Source organism: Acinonyx jubatus, chromosome D1 (genome assembly GCF_027475565.1).
Source record: "Acinonyx jubatus isolate Ajub_Pintada_27869175 chromosome D1, VMU_Ajub_asm_v1.0, whole genome shotgun sequence".
NCBI lineage: Eukaryota > Metazoa > Chordata > Mammalia > Carnivora > Felidae > Acinonyx > Acinonyx jubatus.
In genome coordinates, this window is record NC_069390.1 from 5276993 (window position 1) to 5298887 (window position 21895).

Sequence of the window (21895 nt, forward strand, 5' to 3'; positions counted from 1 at the left end):
TGGTCCCCGCCAGAGTAGGCACCAATCAGTAAGAAGACCCCACGAGTGGGGCGGTCCCAGTTTCCTGGGGTACCCTCTGCCCTGCAGGGGGCCAAGAGGGAAGGGGGTGCCCAAGCTGTGGGGTTCCCAGTGGATCTGAGCACGGGAAGGGGGGGATGTATAGGATCTGCTTCGCCCAAGTCTGCTGGACGCCAGCGGTCACACCCGGCCTCCTCAAGACAAACAACATGATGCCCGGCCGCACTCACCCAAGCACCCACAGAAGAACACCTCAAGAACATCTCGAGAAGTCCGTTCTCTTGCTGCGCGGGTAGCCCGAGCTCCACTGTGATCCCACTGGTGGGTGCAGGGGTGGGGCACGGATGTCACCAAGGAGCACGAGCCTTGGCAGTTAACAAGAGTTAAAAACTGAAACTCAACCGAGTAAATTTTAAATATTCTATTGGCTTTATCCAACGATGCATAAATTGGCAACATCCCATCTAGCAGATAGAAAGGAGCTCTGAGAGGCTGTGCAGAGCGGAAGACTTATGGGCAGAGGGGAGCAAGGGCAAAGAAGTTGCACTGGGCAAAAAAAAGTGGGTTCTTGTAAGATCACTTTCCTTTAGGGAACGGCAGAAGTCTATCAAGCACATTGCCCAACTAGTGCTGACGGGTGATTCCCGATCCTGGTTTAAGAATCCATTTCTGAGGGGCGTCCAGGGGGGCTCAGTCGGTTAAGTGTCCGACTTGGGCTCAGGTTATGATCTCGCAGTCCTCGAGGTGGAGCCCCGCACGCATCAGGCTCTCGGCTTTCGGTTGTCAGCGTGGAGCCTGCTTTCGGATCCTCTGTGCCGCCCCCCTCCACCTCTCCCCTGCTTGTGCACATGTTGTCTCTCTCAGAAATAAATACACATTAAAAAAAATTCATTTCTGGGAGAGCTGAGACTGGGTTTGGCAAAGTGGGACTAAGCATAAGCATCTCCATTTTGAGCCTCTGGGGGTTTTTTGTTTTGTTTTTGTCTTTAATTTTTAATGTTTATTTATTTATTTTTTAGAGAGAGACAGAGTGTGAGCAGGGGAGGGGCAGAGACAGAGGGAGACACAGAACCTGAAGCAGGCTCCGGGCTCTGAGCTGTCAGCACAGGGCCCCACGCGGGGCTCGAACTCACAGACCGCGAGATCACGACCTGAGCTGAAGTCGACTGAGCCACCCAGGCGCCCCGAGCCTCCTGTTTTTAACACAAGCCATGCAGCCTCTGCAGACTCAGGTTTTTCATCCTCGAGTGGGGATTATGGTGCAAATGTTAGCCCAGGCTTGGCAGGGCAGGGGGCACCTAGCAGAAGGTAAGCGCTCCCCTGTAGCGTGTCTTGACTTTGTGCTGTGCGGAGGGCTTTGCGTGCTGTATCTCCCTTCACCCTGTGAGGGGGCAGTTACGAGAGTCTCTGCCACTTACAGATGAGGCAAGCGAGGCTCAGAGGGTAAGAGGGCATTTCCTGTGTGAGGACTGCGGGGAGCCCAAGTTTGGCTTCCGGACGGTGTGGGGATGGGGGGACCCCCTGGGTGGGTGGCGGCCCAAGATGGGGGCCATGGCGGGGATCCAACTGCCTTCCACTAGTAAGTTTGTTTGTTTATTTCAAATGTTCGGTTATTTTGAGAGACAGCAGGTAAGTGGGGGAGCAGTCGGGGTGGGGGGACAGAAGATCTGAAGCAGGCTCCTCTCTGACAGCAGCGAGCCCGACGTGGGGGCTCGAACTCACAAATCATGAGATCGTGACCCGAGCTGAAGTCGGCCGCTCAACAGACTGAGCCACCCAGGCGCCCCCGTTTATTTGTTTATTTTTAAGTAATCTCTCCACCCAATGTGGAACTCAAACTCATGACCCCGAGATCAAGAGTCACATGCTCTTCCGACTAAGCCAGCCAGGCGCCCCTGCCCTTCCACTTTTTTGCTTGGCCCCTACTCCTGTCCCTTGGGCCGTCCCAGGCCAATGGACATCACTGGGCGCCATCCCAGCTTCAGTCCCTGCGGGCTGAGTGCTGTCAGAAGTATGGCTTGCCTTCCCTGAGCCCCTTTCCGAGCAGGTTTGTCGGGAGCCGGGGCTGCCAGGTTTACTGAGTGTGGTTGTGCAGGTTGCTCACTGCACAAAGGTACCCAGCTCAGTGGTGACCTTCCCTCTGCCACGTGGAGCTGCAGGTGCCTGGAGGAGACAGATCTTTTCCCAAGTAGCGTGCAGGTGTCCTAGCGGCTAGCATAGTCTTGTGAGGATGTCGTGCGCAGGTAAGGGTTTACACGAGGAGGGAGCTAGTTCTCTTCTGGTTGGACGCCCCCCACACCCCGCCTGGCTCGGGTTCCCCACGTAGATGGTTGATAATGGCACCTGCCATGCTTCCCCGAGTAGAAAACACAGTGACTCAGCCCTAGCTGGAGGAGTCCTGCCGGAGACCATTTGCCCCTAGGGTCTCTAGCCAGTGGGACCCACTGTCACCATGGCCTCCCTCCCAGCCTCACGACAGATTCCCCGGGGCCCAGGGCCGAGATTGCTGCTTTCCTGCTTCCCCACTCTCCCAGCAGAGGAGCTGAGCCCATGGAGGGTAGGGAGTTTATGAGCAGACTCTAGGAGCAGATCCCCCCACTCTATCTGCTACAAAGACTGCATTCTATGCCTTAAGCCTAAGGTGCCTAGAACTCACTGAGCCCTGTACCCTAGTGGCTCTGCCCCTCACTGTGATCTTGGGCTGGGCACTCAGCTTCGCCAGCCTCCACTTGCCCCCTTTTGTAATAAGGCTATCAGTGCTACCTGCGGGGGGGGGGGGGGAGGGGGGCTCTGAGAAAGTATTCTGGGAATTGCAGATGACTAGGTTATTGTTAAGCTACAGACAGGTACTTTAGTGGGGTGGGGAGGAGGAAGGGAAGGCCCTGGAAGCTCTCTTTAACTCACAGGGGCCCAGCCGCTGCCCCACATTCCAAGGGGCTGGGGCAGGGCTAGGGAGTGGGTGGGAGCAGGAGAGAAAACATCCCCAGGAGGACAGAGCTGGGTGGGTGCCCAGCTATAGGGGGGACAGGTTCATGGCTGCCGGTACGGAGGCAGGGATAAACCTTGGGTCTGCCATGGGCAGCGAGGTCTTGGCCAAGTTCCCTCCCTTTCTGAGCCTCGGTTTCCCCCAGGAAACTCCGCAGATCTGGATCCGGACCTCTGTGTTCTCTCTTCCGGGCCATAGGCTCCTTGGGTGCAGGATGGTTGGCCCCAGAGCCAGGGCCTGGCCAGGCACATAAGAAGCGCTATATGAACATATGTAAGAGCAGGTGCGTGCCTACAGCCGGTGGCCCTGTCACCAGAACATTCCAAATCAGGGGTCTGACCAGTGGCCAGGCTGGTGTTCCAGCACAGCCATTGGGAGGAACAGATTGAATACTCCACCATCTAAGTAAGAGTCCAGATGCTTTGTCCCAGTACTCCAGAGTCCCACCATGCCCTGCCACCCTCCACCCTCCACTCTCCACCCTCCACCCTGCAGGGGCGGGCCTCCGGGGAGGCAGGGCACCCGGGAATGGGCACTGTAGGGACACAGCCTGCATCGGAACCGGCCCTGTTGTCCTGGCGATGGCTCGTGTCCCAGGCACCCCAGGCACCCACAGGGGCAATTATCGAATGTGGGAGGGAGTTTCCATGGCAGCAGTCCCAAGAGGGTGCAGTCAAGGCTTTGGAAGGGGGCAAGGGGCCTTTGTCCTGGCACAGTAGGCTTTTGTTCTTGCGCAGCTGTCTCCGAGGACCAGACCAGGACCATGGGTGGGGGGCGGGCTTGGGTTAGAGTACCCCCATCCTTGGGGGTCCTGAACCAGCCTGGTGGGGGGGAGGGGAGGAATAGGGGACAGAGCCCCCTCCTGGGCCCAGCATCCACTGGGGGAACCCTCCTTCCACAGGTGCCAGAGCCTTACCTGCCCCGCCCCCCACCAGAGGCCCGGCAAGGCGGCTTACCATTGGCTCCTGTTGCTGGCAACCACCTTTCATCAGCCAATGGGCAGCCGCAGTGTATCCTGTTCCAACCAAACCGGGGCTGGACTAGGAGAGGCCGGGCTGTGAGGGAGTGAGGGTGGGAGTGGAGGGGCAGCTGGTCTCCAATTGGGGGTGGAGAGCACTCAGTCCAACTCCAGGCAGGTTTCTGCCCAGACTTTATTCTAGGCCTCCCCAGGAGCCCCGCGGGGGCCCCTCGCCCAGCCAGCTGCCCTTAACCCCACAGTCCTTCAGCTTCCATTCTTGCAAGGGCCCAGCACCGGGACAGCTCCGCGGGAGAATGGCAGGTCTGGGCCCCTGAAACCACACCATGTGACCTTCCTTCACCCTTGTGTCCGACACGGTCTGCGGGAAGGGAGCTGATTCGCCAAATCCCGGCGGTAAAGTGCGGTGCCATTTGTGGGGCAGGCATCAGGCAACCGGGCACTTGGGGTTAGGGGACGCCGAGTCCATGGTACCTCAGCAGTGAGACCTTCAGAATCGGGTATCCAGGAAGGAGGTGGAGCTTCGATGAGACCTGGAGGGGCCCTCAACAGGAGGGCCCCGGGACCGAGTCAGGAGCCCGTGGAAAGTCTTGCCTCGGGTCTGGGGCTTGCGCCGTGGTGGCCTGGGCTCCTCCGGGGGCTGCACCACTATTCGGGGCACCTCGGGTCTGGCGCCTCCCCGCGCTCCTGCCAGCTGCTGGGCCTCGAAGATGGCCTGGGCCCCAGGCAGGCGGGCCTGCGGCCTTGGGGGTGGCCCGGACGTTGACTGAGGCAGCTGGGCCAGCTGGGCCCTGATCTCCCGCTGAAGGTCATGCTCAGACAGGGCCACGCTGTGCACCTGTGAGGGGCGGTTGGCGCTGAGTGTGCCCGGACTGGGGGAGGGCAGGAAACCGTCAGGTCCCCACAGGGCGGGCAGGACCCAGCCCCAGGAAGCGGCTGAGGGCTGAGGGACTGACAGCCAGACTCGCTAAGGGAACCATAGAAAGCCGCTTGAAGCCTGGGGTTTTCACATTCTCTGCTGCTCAGAGGACAGGAACTGAGCTCCGGGGTCTCACTCTGACTTCCTGCCGTGAGGCTCAGTTTCCCCAGTTGAGCAGCAGGAGCTGGGCCATTGTGGAAGGCAGGCAGGGGGCACCCACCTGAGACATGAAGACCTCCTCCTGCAGCTGGGTGGGGGGGATGGCTCGTAGGGCACCGAGCGTCTCCAGGAGGCCCGGGCAGGCCAGGCGCTGTTCTGTGGTGCCCAACGCCAGGCGCACCAGCGTCAGCCCCACACGGAACAGCACCTTCACACCTGCAGGCCAGGGGCTCACTCAATGCAGGGCCAGCCCTGCCCCTCCTCAGTCCTGCACCTGAACCTGCTCTTGGCCACACTCCTTCCACCCTCCTGCAGCTCTGCGGCCTTGACTCAGACCAGGAGCAATGAACGACGGTGGGGCTGCAACTGGGGGCACTGATGAGTAAGTCTCTGCAGCCGCAGACACGTGGGAGCAAAGCAGCCCGCCAGGAGCCGGGGGCTGCCCCCGCTTCACCCAAGCCTGTTCTCTGGGCCTCAGCAACTCGTCCTTACAAGGAAGGGCCAAGTGGGTGCCAGTTAAGACCAGTGACCTTCTTGCTCTGGAGAGATTCCAGCCAGAGCTCTTCACCCCTGAGCCAAGAGCACAGTGCACACGGGCACACGCACATGCCTGCACGCTCTCAGGCACACTCCGGTGTGACCTCGGGCTGTTCCCGGGGCCTCAGAATCCCTTCCGGGCAGCCTCGGGGACCAATGAGGCCCGGTGACAGCTCTGACTCATAAAGAGATGAGAGCCACCAGTCATGTCACCATCACGATGAAAGGAGCCCCTCACAGTGCCCGTCCTGTCCTTAGCGGAGAGGGCGGCAGAGGGCTCAGCCAACTGATCCAGCCCTGCCCTGCCGGGCCTCGGAGGTCCGAGGCTGGAGAGGCGGTGATGCGTACATGACAACTTGAACACCTGCGGCCAGAACTCCAAGGGGGCCTGGAGCCGATGGGGCACACAGCAGGTGCTCAATAAATGTACCGATTGACGTCTACCAGCTTTTAGTTGCGACTGCCAGACAACCCGCACAGAACAGGACGCAGGTGGGTTGCCCATGGGGGTCCCGAGGCAGAGCCCCCACGTCCTGAAACGTCCGGCTCAGCTGGGCCCCGACTCCACTCACTCTCGGCCCGACCTCTCTGGCTTCATCTTTCTCCACGCCCGTGCCCGCCAAGTCATCTGTAGCCGCGACCCTGTGGACAGTGTCTCTCCCGGCCTCGCGGCCTCCACACGGGCCCTGCCAGTTTATGCCTCCCCCCATGCAGAGGCCAAAAGCATCTTGAAAACAGCACTCTCCTCCCACTGCGCCCCTAACACTCTGTCACATCCCTTGTTTTATTTTCTTCGTGGCACTTAGGACAACCTATAAATACCTGCTCTCTTTTTTTTTAAGCTCTATGCTCACCGTGGGGCTTGAACTCACGTCCCCAAGATCAAGAGTCGCATGCTCTACGACGGAGCCAGCCAGGCACCTCTATAAATATCTTGTTATATGGTTACTGCTGTCTCCCCCGCCCCCCACCGGAATGTAGGTGTCCTTCATGCTGGTGATCCCAGTGTCTATAGCAGTGCCTGGCACCCAGTGCCTGTGGGCTCCGGGGATGAGCGCTGTTACGCTCCTACTGGCCGCGTCCCTGCCGCTGGCCGTGCCTACCGAGCCCAGTCCCTGAACAGCGCCACTGCTGCGATCGATCTCCCCACCTCTGCCCCCAGCCCGCCTCCAGGCAGAGCCTGCCCTCCCTAAGGGGGTCTCACCACAGGCGCAAAGCTGGGGATGACACTGGTGACGTGCAGGCAGGGGCTGTGCTGCTCCCCCAGCGCCAACCCGACGCCATCACCCTGAACACACTCTGGCACCCCCACCCAGGCCGGGATTGGCAGCGGCAGGTGGGGCCAGGCACGGCTGGTGCGCTCGTCCGTCCCCGTGCGCACCCCAGGCTCCCGGCCCTGGCCACGCCCCGCCTCCAGCTGCCTACTCACCCTCGCTGAGGAAGGCATCCCAGACGCGCAGCACCGTGGGGAAGGGCAGGGAGCGGGCGAAGAGGCACAGGAACCACTCGGGCAGGTACAGCAGAGGCCCGACGCCCACCTGCTGCAGGTGCTTGTGCACGCGCGGGAGCAGCCGCCGGAGCAGGGCCGCGAACACTTCAGCGTCCAGCTGCACAGCCTCCTGCAGCCACGTCCGTCCGTCCGTCAGCACGACTCGCAAACCCCGGGCTGCCCCTCTCAGTCCCTAGGCTCCTGCCTGCCCAGCCCCTCCCCTGTGCCCTCCGACCCCCTCCAGCCTCTCACCATGTGGGGCCCGTAGTAGCCAGGGAGGTAGACCTCACAAATCTGCACCAGGCACCAGAAGGCCTCCTGCGGGAGGGGCACAGGCCGTGAATGCCCGCACCGAGGGGACCACAGAGGGAAGCACAGGGCAGGCAAAAAGAGCACGGGGGAGGGCCTGGGCATCATCTGGGGGTGGCTCTGGAGCCTGGAGCCTAAACGCAGCCTAAACTCAGGCTCTGACCGAAAGACTCCTCACTGCCCAGGTAGAGGCCGATGATGGGTTTAGGAAGGTGGAAGTCACAGGGCTCACAGTATTGATTTTCAGAGTCACAGAGTTGGGGCTCACTGGTCAAGGGTTGGGAGGGTCCCAGAGTTCAAGTCCTGGGTTCTTGGGGGGTCATAAGGGTCAGAAGTCATGGTCACGGGGCTCAAAATCAGGAGTTGTGAAGTCAAGGTGATGACATCCAGGTTCTCAGATCACCGGGACAGGGCTCAGGGGCCAAAGGTCCCAGGTTTCTGGAGTCAAGATCGTTAGCCTTGAAGGTCACGGAGGTTGGTGGTCATGAGGCCCCAGGTCACTAGGACAGGATCTGGGAGTCAAGGATCCCAGGTCCCTGAGTCCAGAGTTCCTGGGGTTGGGGGTCACGGATCACTGGGGTTGGGGTGTCAGGGTCTCGAATCCCTGATGTAGGGTCTAGGGCACTCACCTCTGGGGGCAGGTGCATGAGCAGCACAGCAGCCACAGGGCCCTGGGCCTGACAGTAGCCCTGTTCGGGCCGATGCAGCGTGTAGGCCTTGAGTACCTGCAGGAGCCCCTGCTGCCTGTACCAGAAGACCCCATTAGGGGTCAGTCCTCCAGGCACCCCTTCCCCACCCACTGGCGGCCCCTTCCCAGGCCCCAGCCCCCCTGGGCCTCACTGGGTCCCCTGAGATGGAAGGATATAAAGCTGAGGTGGGGGCCTGGGCCGAAGTGCCCTGGGGATCGTGGGGCCGGAGGTCTCTGGGGGTCCCTGGCCTCCTACCCATGACCCTGAGGTGACACAAACATCTCGTGCAGAGGGAACTGGCGGTGCAGGTCCCTGCTGATGGTCTCCATCCAATGTGGGTCTCCAGGGGCCTTGGCCAGTTCCTGTGGGTGGACAGGAAGGTGGGGGTGAGGGCTCGGAGTGGCGAGGGGCTCTGAGAAGGGCAGGCAGGACCCCTGCCAACTCTATTACCTTATAGGTGTCGGGGCTGTTCTTTTGACACACTTGGGCCCCGCACAACAGAGGCCAGCACCGGGCCCGCAGAGCCGAGGGGATGCCTTTCCGGCACTGCATCTTTACCTGTGGGTGAGGCCAAGGAGTCCCGTTAGAACAGCGAGGCCAGCCTCTCCTGCTTCTGTTGGCAGGTCCCAAGCCCCAGCCTGTCGTGGGGCAAGGGTCACCTTGGGCGGTAGGGGAAAAAGGCAGGAGGTCCCGGGATCCGGAGGGGTAAATTTTGCCAGGGCACGGGCAGAGGCAATGGGACCATCGTCCCCTCACCTTCTTGTATCGCCGAGACATGGTTTTCTCCCAGTGTGAGGTCATCTCTACCCACTTCATCTCTCGCTGGCGGATAAGGTCTGCAGGAGGGTGACCGGGCCTGAGGGCACACGACACAGGTGTCGAGGTGTGGGCCAGCTGTTACCTAGAGCCCACATCTGCCACCCTTCATGCTACCCAGGTAAACTCAGCTCCTGGCCCTGGAGATCTCTGGGGAGCCCTGGGGCGGGAGGGGGGTGACCTGTCACCCAGGAGTTGCCAATCGTTGTCATGGGGACAGGAAAGGATGTGGCTCTGATGTGGGCAGAAGCAGGAGAGGCTGAAGGGGGTGTGTAGGTGTGTGCTGGGGGAGGGGCTGGTTGGCCGTCCCCCAGGGTAGGAACACAGACAACTCCTAAGAGAAGCTAAGTGGACAGAGCCCCGGACTAGAAGCCAGGAGTCCTGAGTTTGAATGTAGTTCTATTTGGTCTCCGCGGTGACCTCGGGCAAGTTCCTATCTGCACTTGTTTTCCTGTGTATTGGGAAAGGGAGAGGGTGAGGGAAGAGGTGTGGGTTCTTTGGTTAGGTTCTGGGATTATTGGGGCAGAGATTAAAAGGGGAAGGATGTTTGGCCTTAAGGATAGGTGCAAAGCATTGGAGGTTCAGGGTAAAAGAGACAGATCAGAGACAGTCTTGTCTCAGCCCTGCTGGCTTTAGGATTCTACCTGGAGTGTGAGAAGGGGTGACACTGGCTGAGCCCCCAGACCCTCCAGGACCCTCGCGGTTGAGCCTCACTCTAAAATTCATCCCTCAGCCCCCATCCTCAGCCCCAGCACCCCGCTGCCCCCCATCTCTCCCCCACTTACCCTGGCTCTGCTGAGCTGCCCCCAATGAAGCCATAGCGGTCAGCCTGGCGATATGGGCCGGGCCCACTCAGCTCGGAGTCAGATCCCAAAGAGCTGGAGTCATCCTGTAGCTCTGAAGTTTGCACCAGGTCCTCCCCTAGGGCCTGGGCCATGGTGCCCCAGACCCCTGCTACAACAGGCTGCAAGATGTGGGGAGAGCCAGGGTGAGAGGCAACTCCTGAGCAGCCTGGGGCCTGGGCTCCCATCCAGCCGGTCCCCAGCCTGAGGACCTGACTGTGGGGTTCAGAGGGAAGAGGCTTCGGGGTATCTCACCAAGCTCCTTCTGTCCCCACTTTTATTGGGGGAGGGGAGGGGAGGGTGGGCCCTGAAGTGGCAGAAAAGCCAGACCTCTGCATAGAGGCCCAGCCCCAGGCCCAGCCCCTGCCCCTGCCCCCCCCCAGCCCAGCTTACCTCCCTGCTGCACCTCACCTCCTCCTCTCACTTCCTCCTCAGTAGCAGACAGCAACCCGCTGGGGGGCCCCTCCCACACTACCCTCCCGAGTGTGGGGGGGGGGGGTCACCCCTTCCTCCCCGAGGCTCTTCCGGTCTGCCCCAGTGCTGTGGGCTCCTCCCACCCTTCCCGTGGGCTCTCCGTGGGCCCCAGTGGGCTGGATGGCGGCAGGCTTAGGTTTCCGCCATGGGTGTGACGGGTCAGGGCCCAGCAGAGGTACAGAGGCCAGGCCACCTCCAGTTTTGAGGTTACCGGCACGTAAAGCAGTTCAGGATTCCAGTGAGAACTATGGTTTATTATAGTTTTGCTCTTTACAAAGTAATGCTTTGGACACGCACATAATGCAGCGTTATTATGCACTCAAGAAGCAATGACGGAACTTATAAAAAAAATATTAACTTAGCGCGCACCACAGTGTGGACCAAAACGCGGTGGGTGTCTGAGTCTGGCCAGCTGCCTGGGGGCCACAAAGACTCAGGAGGTAAAGGTCCTCCATGAATGTGAAGCTGGGGTTTTGGCCCAGCCCCTTGCTATCTCTGAGCCTCAGTTTCTTTTTCTGCACCTTGAGGACTTAATCCGTAGTGTATGGGGAGACAGTTATTAACGTACTCACACCACACTCCCGCCCAGGGTGGGTGGGAAAGACTGGTCAGTCTTTGATAGAGAAAAACAACTTCCACGGTATTTCCGGTCCCATACCCTCGGAACTGGACTCGGTCATTCGTCAGGGGAGGGACCAGACTCGACCCCGCCCCACCAAGCCCCACCCCACTGGCCGGGCTCCGTCCTGGACACACACACCCAAACCCAGCGCAAGCCCCGCCCCGCCCCGCCCCGCCCCGCCCCGCCCCGCCACCTATGCCCCGCCTCCGGACCGCCGCGGCCGCTGCTCCCGGCGTCCGGCGGGGGCGCTAGAGCGCGGGGGCAGCGCGCGCGGGGCGGGGCGGCAGGCCGAGGAGGCGGGGCGGCAGGCCGGGGCGGGCTGGGGCGGGCGGAAGGAGCGCCAGGCCGGAAGGAGGCAGCGGGAGGGCGGGCGGCAGGAGTGGGCCCGGAGCTGCTGGGCCGGAGCGGCGGCGCCGCCATGTCCGACAGCGAGAAGCTCAACCTGGACTCTATCATCGGGCGCCTGCTGGAAGGTTGGCCGGGGCGGGGGAGGTCGGCGCCCGCCGCTCCCGGGCCCCCTGCCTGGCCCGGAAGTGGTGCGCGGGCGGGCCTGCCCCTCCCAGGGCCAGCTTAGACTGGGCGGGGACGGGCCGCGAGGTCCCGCCGCTGCGGCTGCCCCCCAGTCGCAGCGCGCCTGGGGGGGCTCCAGGGACCCCCTGGCTCGAGGGGACAGCCCCCTCTCCTGGGCCCGGGGCGCACGGGTCGACCTGCGCTCTCGGGGCGAGGGAGAAACCTAAGAAACCTAGCTCCACCCCTCCCAGGGGTCCTGCGCCGTAGGGTAGGGTGGGGTGTTGGATGGCAGGCCCCTGGGCACAGCAGACCCCTCTCCTGGAGGGGTCCCGACCTGGGAGGCCCGAGGCGGAGGTCCTGGGAGGCTCAACAGCGACAGCTGCCCCTGGGGCAAGGAGGGGCCCAGAAGGCCCTTGAGCCCCCAGATGTGCCCATAGGGCCACTTGCGTCGTCCACCTTCCTCCTGCCTGAGGGACCAGAGTCTTGATGCCCCATTCCGTCCCCAGTGCAGGGCTCGCGGCCTGGAAAGAATGTACAGCTAACAGAAAACGAGATCCGTGGTCTGTGCCTCAAATCACGGGAGATTTTCCTGAGCCAGCCCATTCTTCTGGAGCTGGAGGCACCCCTCAAGATCTGCGGTGAGCCCCCTGCCCAGGCCCCTTTTGCTTTCTGAAAGTGGAATCTTCCTCCCCTCCAAGTCCTTGGATTGCTCCTCCCTGGAGCCCAGACTTGGTCCTGGGTTCAAGTGTAACCCCTGCACCTAGTGCTGAACAGGTTCTCTGGGTCACAGGTGACATCCATGGCCAGTACTACGACCTTTTGCGGCTATTTGAGTACGGCGGCTTCCCTCCAGAGAGCAACTACCTCTTCCTGGGGGACTACGTGGACCGGGGCAAGCAGTCTTTGGAGACCATCTGCCTGCTGCTGGCCTATAAGATCAAGTACCCAGAGAACTTCTTCCTGCTCCGTGGGAACCACGAGTGTGCCAGCATCAACCGCATCTATGGCTTCTATGATGAGTGTGAGTAGGCAGAGTATCTGGGGTTGCCCAAGTCTGTGAGGGACTCCGCTACTCAGTGGGACCCTCACATTTGGCCTGGCAGTAGAGGTATTAGTGTCTGACAGGTGCCTGCAGAGTATGAGCTCTATGAAGGGTGCACGTCGGTTCATGGCTCTCCACCCTGCCCTCCTGGCACGGGGCCTGGCACTCAGGAGGGGTCTGGTGAATGGCTGTTGACTGAGGACCATATATATTCTCATGTGGGGCCCTGCCTGATGACACTCCCCTCCAGTACATCCATTAAGCACTTAGGATGCCTATTTGGACTGGGTTCTGTCTACCAGAAGCGGAGATAAACCAGACCTAGTCTTGGCCTGGCCCTGCTCACCGGGTGGGGGTGGGTTGTTCCATATTGGAACTCAGGTTCCTGTGGACTCCGCTGCTTTAGAATTCTTCCAGGACGGCTGGTAGCCAGTGGAGTTGGGGAAGGGGGCTTCTCTTGCCTTCCATTCTTCCCCCAGCTGTGTCTGAGTGGCCCACAAGTGTGCCGGGGGGGGGGGGGTGCAGCTGGGCCTCACGAGGCATCTCCCTCCTGGCAGGCAAGAGGCGCTACAACATTAAACTGTGGAAAACCTTCACCGACTGCTTCAACTGCCTGCCCATTGCTGCCATTGTGGACGAGAAAATCTTCTGCTGCCATGGAGGTGAGGGTGTCTCTGAGGCACGTGTGGAAGGAATGTCTGGGAAGGAAGAGCCCCAGGCCACATCCCAGGGGTCTTGGTTTGCATGTCACATCTTCCAGAAAGCCCCCCCGCCCCCCCCGCCCCGGCGTTAGGTCGCACTCACCCCCATTTTGGCCTTGGCATCGTGAATGTACTTTGTCTCCTTTGTTCAGAGAGCTCTTTGGTCCTTGAGGGCAGGAACCTGAAGAGGCAGAAGGCGAGGACTTCTGCCCGCCTGGCCTCCTGGGACTCTGGGAGAGAGCCAGGTGGTGGTGGGTGAGGGGAGACTGACCGGCAAAGGCTTTCTGGAGCAGGAGGGCTTCGAGGCTGGTTTGAGAAAAGTGACCTGTGTCCCCCTTCCCCCCACGCGCCCCAGGCCTGTCCCCGGACCTGCAGTCCATGGAGCAGATTCGGCGTATCATGCGGCCAACAGACGTGCCTGACCAGGGCTTGCTATGTGACCTGCTGTGGTCTGACCCTGACAAGGACGTGCAGGGCTGGGGCGAGAATGACCGTGGTGTCTCCTTTACCTTTGGGGCTGAGGTAGTGGCCAAGTTCCTACACAAACACGACTTGGACCTCATCTGCCGGGCACACCAGGTGGGCTGGCCGCCCTGGGCTGGGGGGGAGCCGGGGCCTGGTAGCTAGCACCTACTGAGCTAACTGCCCCCATCCTCCTCCAGGTGGTGGAAGACGGCTATGAGTTCTTTGCCAAGCGGCAGCTGGTGACACTCTTCTCAGCTCCCAACTACTGTGGCGAGTTTGACAACGCAGGCGCCATGATGAGTGTGGATGAGACGCTCATGTGCTCCTTCCAGGTGGGGATGGGGAAGGAAGGGGCCTGTGACCCCACGGCTTAGCCCGTGAGCCTGACCAGCTTTGTCTCTTTTAGATCCTCAAGCCCGCTGACAAGAACAAGGGGAAATACGGGCAGTTCAGCGGCCTGAACCCTGGAGGCCGGCCCATCACCCCACCCCGTAACTCCGCCAAAGCCAAGAAATAGCCTCCACGTGCCCGCACTCTGCCCCAGATGGTGGATTGTACAGAAATTATGTGGCCGTTGGGGGGTTCGTGCTGGCTCCCCCCAGGCCCACCTGTCACGGGGAGCACGGAGCCTTGGTATATTTTTCTTTTTCTTTTTTTTTAATGAATCGATAGCAGCGTCCAGTCCCCCAGGGCTCCTTCCGCCTGCACCGGCGGTGGTGACAAGCAGGACCCTGGGGCTGAGGCTGCAGCTCAGGGCAAAGCAGGGCCAGATGTGGGTTTCCAGCCTCGCTTGGCCTCAGGGCCAACAGACAGATCCTGGGGCGACCCATCTGGTCTCTTGAATAAAGGTCAAAGCTGGATTCTCGCCACGGCCTCTGTCTCCCTTGTCCCAAATACTGAGCCTGGCAGCCCTTCTGCCCAGAGCCGCTTGGGAGGACAGGCTTGCCGGGCATGGGGCGCCAGCCAAGGCAACCCCAGCCACAGGCTCGGGTCCACGGGGGCTTAGAATTCCAAACCAGGGCCAGACAGCATAGAGAAAGCAAGAAAAATAGTCTGCCGGCTAAAGGGATCCCAGGGGCGTGCCCAGGGTTTAAGGAAGGGACACGTCATGGTTGGCAAAGCTGGGAGAGCAGCAGGGGCCAAGAGCCCCTTTGTGACTTCTGTCTTAGGGAAGGCAGGTGTCCACCCTGGCTGCGTAGTTAGGAGTCTGGCCTGAAGGCCTACGGGGAGGAACAGGTGAGGGACCTCCCATCAGGTGGCAGCTCAGTGCCAAGCCTGGGAACAGACATGATTGGTTGGGAGTTGGTGAGGGAAGACAGGACCCAGGCTAGTCAGAGACAGCTGGGAGGGGTCTGAGGTGGGGACAAGACCAACCAGCTCCACTCCAGCACAGCCTGCCTTTACCACCCACCAGGGCAGAGATCAGCTCTCTGGGGGAAGGGGGAGGCCGTGGCTTCGTCTAGTCCAGGGCCTCTGGACACGGGCTTGTTCTCAGTTCAGCCTTCACCCTCACTATCTTCAGCCAGCACAGGGCTGGGGCCGGGAGGGGAGTGTGCAGGGGCGAGGATGGAGCCAAAGAACAGCGAGCGGAACTGGAAGGGAGCAGAGGAAGCGGGGTGAGTTCTGGAGGCTGCTCCCTCCTTGCCTCCCACCCCTGCCTCCATCTCCAGCTCCTACCTTCTTGGGGGGGGGAGTCCCAGGCTCTATACTGGGCTCAGTGTCGTTGTCCTCTGAGTAGGGGCCAGGGCTAGCAGGGGGCTGGTGGCCAGGTGAAAAGGACACAGAGGGTACTGCCCGGGAGCCCTCGATGTCTGCAGTAGTTTCCATGGCGATCATGTAAGAGTCAATGTCGTCATTGGCAAAGTCATCCAGGTGGGGTGTGCTGTAGGCAGGAACACGGTGTCAGGAACAGGGAGAAAAGAGGGTACAGAGGCAGGGCCCCTCCTTAGAGGACTCAGAGGGGGCTGTAAAAGCCTTGTGACCAGTGATGATCCCTTGGCTTTACTACTTTCTCATTCACTTGGAGGAGAAAAGACGTAGTGGTTAAGTGGAGGCTTCCTGCAGGGAGTGGACCTGGAATCCATTTGATCAGAGTTCAGATCAGGGCCTGAGGGAGGCATCCTGGGAGCGAGTTTAGCTCAGTTTGGGTAGGGGAGCATCAAATCCTCTGAGCTAGACCACCTGGGGCCAAAGCCTCCACCTTCCCGGGAGACAGAGCTGGAGAGCACTGGGGCCCAGGGACGTGCTGGGCGGGGGGCCAGACTAAACTTCCTCTGTTTCAGCTACACTGGGCCCATCCTCCCCATCCCACCTGCCCTTCCAGCCACCTGTTTTCCCCAGCCCCAGGCAGCTCCCTGCCTCCCAGCAGCCTGTTCCCTCCCTGGCCTGGGAAGAGGCTCAGAGGGGAGGACTCAGCCAGAGAAGGAAGCCAGCCCGACCTTGGGGACACTTCCCTGGGTGGGAGGGATCTCTGAGCACAGCTGATCAGGAAGGCTGAGCCTGCGGGGCTGGAAGGGGCTGTGAGTACTGTAGGGGCTGGGGCCTGACAGGAAGTGTGTGTGCTGGGGGTGGCACACGGACTGCAGGCTCAGGCCAGGGTACAGAGATGGCAGTGGGGAGGCGTGGGCAGGCGGGTGGGCATCCTCACCTGTGAGCCTGGAGCGGAGGCGCCAGCCTGTGTAGCTCTGGAGAGCGCAGGTCCGACTCGGACATCGTGGCCAGGACGAAGTGTCCGTCCAGCAGGGAGTCCTTGATGGCAAAGATGGCTGGCCTAGGCAGATGACAGGTCCTGGGCCAGGTCAGGGCTTTTCAGCTCCCGGCAGCCCAGAGCCTCCCCTCCCACACCCTGCCTGGGAATTACCTGCCTGGCACATCGAAGTGAATGCTAAGAGACAAGTTTGCGGACTCTGCGAAAGTCAGGAGTCCCTGGGAGTGGAGAGGCAGAGCAGTGAGCCTGGGCGGGGCCGGGAGGGCAGGGTGGGGAGCGTGTTGGGGGGAAACTCACCCGGAATTCCTTGAGGCAGAAAGTGATGGCCACCCCTTCCTGGGCCTGCAGCTGCTGGAAGTCCTCCTCCCCGATGCTCATCTCCGTCACCATGGCTTTGACAGTCCTGTCTGGAGGCAGGAGCAGGAGGAACCCAGGCCTCTGGGCCCTGTCCCCTCTTACCCCAGCTGCCCCCCCTCCCCCGAGTCATCCCAGGCTGCGTCTGGCTCCCTCACCTGCCTCCTCTTCCTGGTAGCTGCGCAGGATGACCCTGCGGCCAGAGCCGATGCCCAGCGTCACTTCTGCCAATGTGGGGGGGAAGGGCTGAACAGCCTCCCCCAGGACCCTGTGAGGAGGGCACAGCATCACACCAAGGCTTAGCCCTGCCCAGGGCCTTCGCTCTTGGTGAGCTGAGGCAGAGCCGTGGTGCGGGTTATTAGCGCACAGACACCTACCATGTGCCAGACCTAGCACGCCCTGGGAGGGAGGACAGGGTGAGGAGGACCTGGTTCCTACCCCATCCAAAGCTCTCGGGCTGTTGGAGAAAAGTCCACCGCAAGGGATGGGGCAGACCAGAGCAGAATCCAGAGGAGGTAACAGGAAGGGTGGGCTGTTGCATGGGCCGAACCAGGCAGGCAGTACCTGCCCACCGAGGGGTGGGAAACCACAGCGGCGCCATCTATAAACTCGGCCTTCAGAAAAAGGCCTTAAATCTTCATCTTTTTAGAATACACGTTAACAAGTATTCACGTACGAGACAACGTCTGGAATTGGCCTCAAGACAACTGAGACAGGAGTGGGCATCTGCTTCTACATATATTTGAAATTGTCCGTGAAAAAAGGAAAAACAATTGCTCATTAGAAGAAAAAAATAGCACCCAAATCCAGACTAGAGGTGATACCCTTCCCTGTTCCTTTACCCAAAGGAGTCCTGAGCGCACTATCCCAACAGAACTCAGAAAAATAGACTGTAGGGACTCAAAGGGAACTTCAGATACCACACCTTATGGCTACCAAAATGAACATGACCTTGGGCTACTCAAATACAAGCAGCATCCAGCAGAGGGTGGGAGGGGAGCTACCCCTCTCCACACTAGTGTTCTCCACTGGAGCCCCCATCTGCCAGGTCCTGCACTGCCCCTGGGTGTTCAGATCTTCCCAGAACAGAGCCCCACCCCCATGGCTGCGTATTCAGGCAGCCGTTCTGGACCATGACCTCCCGGTCCAGCCTCCTTCCTTGGGCTGCGGACTCCTCAAATCTACAGTCCAGGCGGATAGGAAAAGAGGCTGCTCTCGAAAGAACACAGTCCCAGAAGGATGACCCCACCAGAGAAGGGTTTTGAGCTCCTGAGCCACAAAGCTTAAAGATGGACGTTCAAGGCTGTTCAGGCCAGAGAGAGGATTTACGTGCAAACCAAAGACATGCTTGGTTGGTTGCCTGCTTGCTTTTTTTCTTTCTTTCTTTTTAAATATTTTTTAAAGTTTATTTTGAGAGAGAGAGAGAAAGGGCAAGTGAGGGAGGGACAGAGAGAGAGGGAGAAAATCCCAAGCAGGCGCCACACCCAGCACAGAGCCCAACACGAGGCTTGATCCCATGACCCTGGGATCGTGACCTGAGCCAACATCAAGAGTCGGATGCTCTGAGCCACCCAGGTGCTTCAAAGACCTGCCTTCTAAAAGAGGAGTCAGAATGGGTCTGAATGGCCAGAAAGCCAAGCTGGACCTTTGGGGTGGAGAACACAGGCTCCTGAAGATACTGAGGACCCTGGGGCACCGCCCTCCTCCATTCCAGCCTCTGCCTAAGAGCCAGACCAGACCCCGACAGCAAATGTAGAAGAGAAAACGAAGAAGGCATCTCCTTAAATTGACTCTTGAAGCTCCAAAGAAGAAAAAAAGACCCACGGCTCAGCTTGTAGCCAGCTGACAGACTCACCGCGCGGGGGCACGGAGCACATGGGAGCACAAGGCTGGGTCGAAGACGGCCTGCAGGGACTCGCACTCCTGGAAGGACAGGTTGTGAGTCTTCCTCACCCCTGGATGGGCAGACAGGGTCTCAGTGGGTCTTGCTAACCTCCACCCCAGGGACCCCGTGGCCAGCCGGCTGCCCACTCACCGTATCTGCAGTGCAGCTGGACCACCAGGCGGCTGTTCCTGCCATTCAGCGAGATGCAACATCTCTCTACGGTCTTCTCCACCATCGCCAGCGAGCGGAAGACGGCCAGGAACGACTGAGCGGGGCAAATCCAGCGGCTCAGTGCTGTGCCTCCACCGACCAGCTTCCACATCCCGTGGAGGACCTGGCCATCCCAGGCTCAGCACTGTCACCGCAGGAAAGGAGCTCCACAACGTGCAGAACGTTTACGCCTTCCTGGGCCTTTGTTCATGCTGTTACACCTGTCTGGGATGCCTTGAAAGACCTACTTACCTACCTTTCAAGGCCCAACTCGAATATCACCACTCTCTCCAAACCCAGGCAGGATCAACCACCCTCTCCGTATCTCCCGTTATGCTCTGTGGTCTTTACTGTGCCCCTCACTGCATTTGACACTGGCTCGCTCCTGCAGTACCTCTCCCTCCCCAGTCAGTATCTACTGAATGTCCCAGAGCAGACACATTCCAGGGCAGCGGCACAGGGCCGCTGATGAGGGAAGGGCCTCACCTTCATCAAGATCTTACAGCGCAGGGCTTCCTGACCAGGGGTGGCTGCCTGGTACTGCTGGAAGAAGAGTGGGGCAAAGAGGAAGCAGGCATAGGCAGAGCGAGAGGAGTTCACCGTCCGGAGAGAGAGCTGGGCCAGGAAGAGCAGGGAAAGGGATGCGGTCAGGGGGCAGAGACGGCCCTGCCCTCTGGCTGGCTTTTGTCGCACACTTGCCCTACTGTCCTCCGCCGGCACCTGTGGAAATCCTCCCTCTCGGTCCCGTCAGCGGATGCCTTCTCCCGGAAGCCTTCCCTGAGTCCCTGGCGGCACTGCTCCCACAGCAAGGGGTCTACATACTCTGCCTTTTCCCCTAGTCACCCCCCACCCGCCACCGGGCACTTCAGGGACCAGGGAAGATGACAGGGCCCAAACTGACGCCACAACAACGGGGTGGGGGGAGGGGGGAACAAACTCAGCAGACAAATCTGCCCAAGGGCATCTGGCCTGATGGGAGGCGAAACCGGCTCCCTGCTGTAATCCCACCCACCCCCTCACCCCGTCTTCCAGGGGCTCCAGGTAGAGTTCATCCCCGATACGGGACAGGGAATGGACGGCCTTGCCTAGCACTGCGGGGAGGGAGAAAAGAAACGGGGGTTAGGCTGGCATCTCCCGCGGTTCCACGTGCCCCCGCCCACCGGTCGCCCCCAACTCACCCTTCACGTTGCCGCCCGTGACCAGACACTTCATGCTGCGCCCAGGACCGGGGCCGGGCCTGGCCCGAGACCGAGCTGAGACTGGCGGCCGGCCCGCAACGGATCCCTACCCAACCCCGGGGAGGCGGCTGGTCCCCGGGTCTCGCCCGCCGCCGCGGGGCCCCCGGGGGTTCCCTTCCCGCGCACCGCCCCCCGGAAGCCCCGCCCCGCATTCTCATTGGCCCACACGCCGGCGCCTCCGTCACGTGAGAAAAACGCTCGCCGGCTCCGCCGTCACGTGACGGAGTCCTCGGTCGGGAGGCGGGCCGCGCGGGGACTGGAGCCGGGAGCGCCGGCCCCTGCGTTTTCGCGCCCCTGGGCAGCGGGCCGGCAGGCTAGGCTGGGCCTCGGCGGCTACGCACCCGCGTCCGCCATGGAGCGAGCACCGGGCTCGGAGCCCTGAGATGTACGGGCTCGCCCGCCTGGCTCGCTTAGTACAGATCTTCCTGGGTGTCGTCTGGATACCTGGTCGAAGCTGGACCTTCCGCACGGACACAAGCCGCAACCACCAGTTCTAAAGAGACTAAATTTGCTTCAGGATCTCAGGGTGGGAGGTTGGGAGGTGGCTGTGCATTCTGGCTTGGAGGATCCGTCATTGATCTTGAAAAACAGATTATCGGGGCTGAAAGGGGTAGAAGGGTGTACCTAGCAGGGGCAAGCGGGAGTAAAAGGTCATTGGTGCGTGGGCTTTGCCCCTGGTCGGGGGGCGGGGGGAAATGCTCCGTGAGCCTAGCAGAGGGGTGGGGGCTGCCAAATGATGAGGGACACCAGTGGGGAGCGCTGGAAACATCTTCCGAGCGTAGAGTCACATTTGTGTGACCATTTTTTAAAAGACCCCCCCAAAGGGGCGCTTGGGTGTCTCCGTCGGTTAAGCGTCTGACTTGATTTTGGCTAGGGTCATGATCTCACGGTTTGTGAGATTGAGCCTTTCCTCTGGCTCTGCGCTGACAGGGCAGAGCCTGCTTGAGATTCTCTGATCTCTCTCTCTCTCTCTCTCTCTCTCTCTCTCCCCCCACCCCCCACCTTCTCTCTCTCTAAAAAAAAAAAAGACTCCCAAGAGCGTGCAGCCAGGGAAGTTTCCCCCCTTGCCCTGGGCCCCAGGTTGCAAGGCTGCACAGTGGAAGGAAAGTCTTGGAGGGACTTTCTGAGCTCTAGCCCGCACAGCACCAGGGTTCCTAGTGCTCTGAAGGGACTTGGGCATCGCTGAGTTCCTTAGGGTCGGGGGTTGGCCTTGTCCCTCTGGTATTGTCTGCAGTGAAGAATCTATTTGTCTACCTGCCCCTTGCCCTCCAGCTCCTGGCCTGCAGTTCTGGATCCCCCTTTGTCTCTCCCTCTCCTGCCCTAGGTGCAGTTTCTCACCAGTCTTCCCTAGAGCACTGGTGGAGGTTTTTTTTTTTTTTTTAAGTTTATTTATTTATTTTGAGAGAGAGAGAGAGACAAGAGGAGGGGCAGAGTGAGAGAAGGAGAGAGGGAATCCCAAGCAGGCTCTGCTCTGTCAGCGCAGAGCCGCTTGTGAGGCTGGAGGTCAAGAAATGTGAGATCATGGGCTGAGCCTAGATCCAGTTGGATGCTTAACCGACTGAGCCACCCGGGCACCCGTGGGGGAGGTTAGTCTTGCCTTCCAAGGGGATCAGTGCAAATGGCACCACCTTTACCCAGGCATTTAAGTCAGTACTCCGGGAGTCCTCCAGTCTCCATCATCCCACGTTACAGTCCTTCAGCAAGCCCTGACTGTTCCACCTTCCAAACAGGTGGCACCCACGTCCATGGCCATGGCCATCATCCTGGTGGCTTCGGCCACCATTCTCTCTCACCTGGATGCCTGTGGGAGCTCTCTGAGTGCTCCCCTGCCTCCAGCCTGTCTTCTCCAGTCTACCCTCCATACAGCACCAAAGTGACCTTCCTAAAATGTCCCCCTTCTCACATACTGGCTCCTGTTCCTGGGGCTCAGCTGCACTTGCTCGACCT

General features: G+C 60.4%; 3 protein-coding genes across 13 annotated transcripts; 1 reads left to right on the forward strand and 2 right to left on the reverse strand.

Annotated features, from left to right (window-relative positions):
* Nucleotides 1-308: 308 nt before the first annotated feature.
* TBC1D10C (TBC1 domain family member 10C) lies at nucleotides 309-13451 on the reverse strand. 7 transcript variants are annotated; one of them, XR_008290238.1, is made up of 11 exons: nucleotides 9684-9988; nucleotides 8839-8938; nucleotides 8533-8640; nucleotides 8338-8444; nucleotides 8023-8137; nucleotides 7337-7402; nucleotides 7025-7214; nucleotides 5120-5274; nucleotides 4455-4818; nucleotides 3961-4059; nucleotides 309-336 (listed from the first exon to the last, which is right to left on the reverse strand). XR_008290238.1 is itself a non-coding variant. In XM_053202852.1 (10 exons), the coding sequence occupies exons 1-9, from the start codon at nucleotides 9926-9928 to the stop codon at nucleotides 4471-4473; spliced, it is 1434 nt and encodes a 477-aa protein (XP_053058827.1). In that variant the 5' UTR covers nucleotides 9929-9988; the 3' UTR covers nucleotides 1042-4059; nucleotides 4455-4470. The 7 variants fall into 7 exon arrangements, 6 of the variants coding, with proteins under 6 accessions (XP_053058827.1, XP_053058828.1, XP_053058829.1 ...); XM_053202852.1 differs by lacking the exon at nucleotides 309-336 and having other exon boundaries at nucleotides 1042-4059; XM_053202853.1 differs by lacking the exons at nucleotides 309-336; nucleotides 3961-4059 and adding an exon at nucleotides 13193-13451 and having other exon boundaries at nucleotides 4471-4818; nucleotides 9684-9862.
* On the forward strand, nucleotides 11149-14419 carry PPP1CA (protein phosphatase 1 catalytic subunit alpha). The gene is made up of 7 exons (XM_027045405.2): nucleotides 11149-11309; nucleotides 11853-11984; nucleotides 12137-12367; nucleotides 12946-13050; nucleotides 13445-13668; nucleotides 13752-13886; nucleotides 13961-14419. Exons 1-7 carry the CDS (start codon nucleotides 11255-11257, stop codon nucleotides 14069-14071), a joined length of 993 nt encoding a protein of 330 aa, XP_026901206.1. The 5' UTR covers nucleotides 11149-11254; the 3' UTR covers nucleotides 14072-14419.
* On the reverse strand, nucleotides 14193-20102 carry RAD9A (RAD9 checkpoint clamp component A). 5 transcript variants are annotated; one of them, XM_053202856.1, is made up of 12 exons: nucleotides 19889-20102; nucleotides 19731-19801; nucleotides 19197-19325; nucleotides 18651-18765; nucleotides 18471-18538; nucleotides 17292-17347; nucleotides 16774-16883; nucleotides 16559-16668; nucleotides 16415-16479; nucleotides 16202-16342; nucleotides 15232-15436; nucleotides 14193-15146 (listed from the first exon to the last, which is right to left on the reverse strand). In XM_053202856.1, exons 1-12 carry the CDS (start codon nucleotides 19920-19922, stop codon nucleotides 15051-15053), a joined length of 1200 nt encoding a protein of 399 aa, XP_053058831.1. In that variant the 5' UTR covers nucleotides 19923-20102; the 3' UTR covers nucleotides 14193-15050. The 5 variants fall into 5 exon arrangements, with proteins under 5 accessions (XP_053058831.1, XP_053058832.1, XP_026901204.1 ...); XM_053202857.1 differs by having other exon boundaries at nucleotides 16202-16324; nucleotides 19889-20100; XM_027045403.2 differs by lacking the exon at nucleotides 17292-17347 and having other exon boundaries at nucleotides 16202-16324; nucleotides 18471-18570; nucleotides 19889-20098.
* Between the last annotated feature and the right edge of the window lie 1793 nt (nucleotides 20103-21895).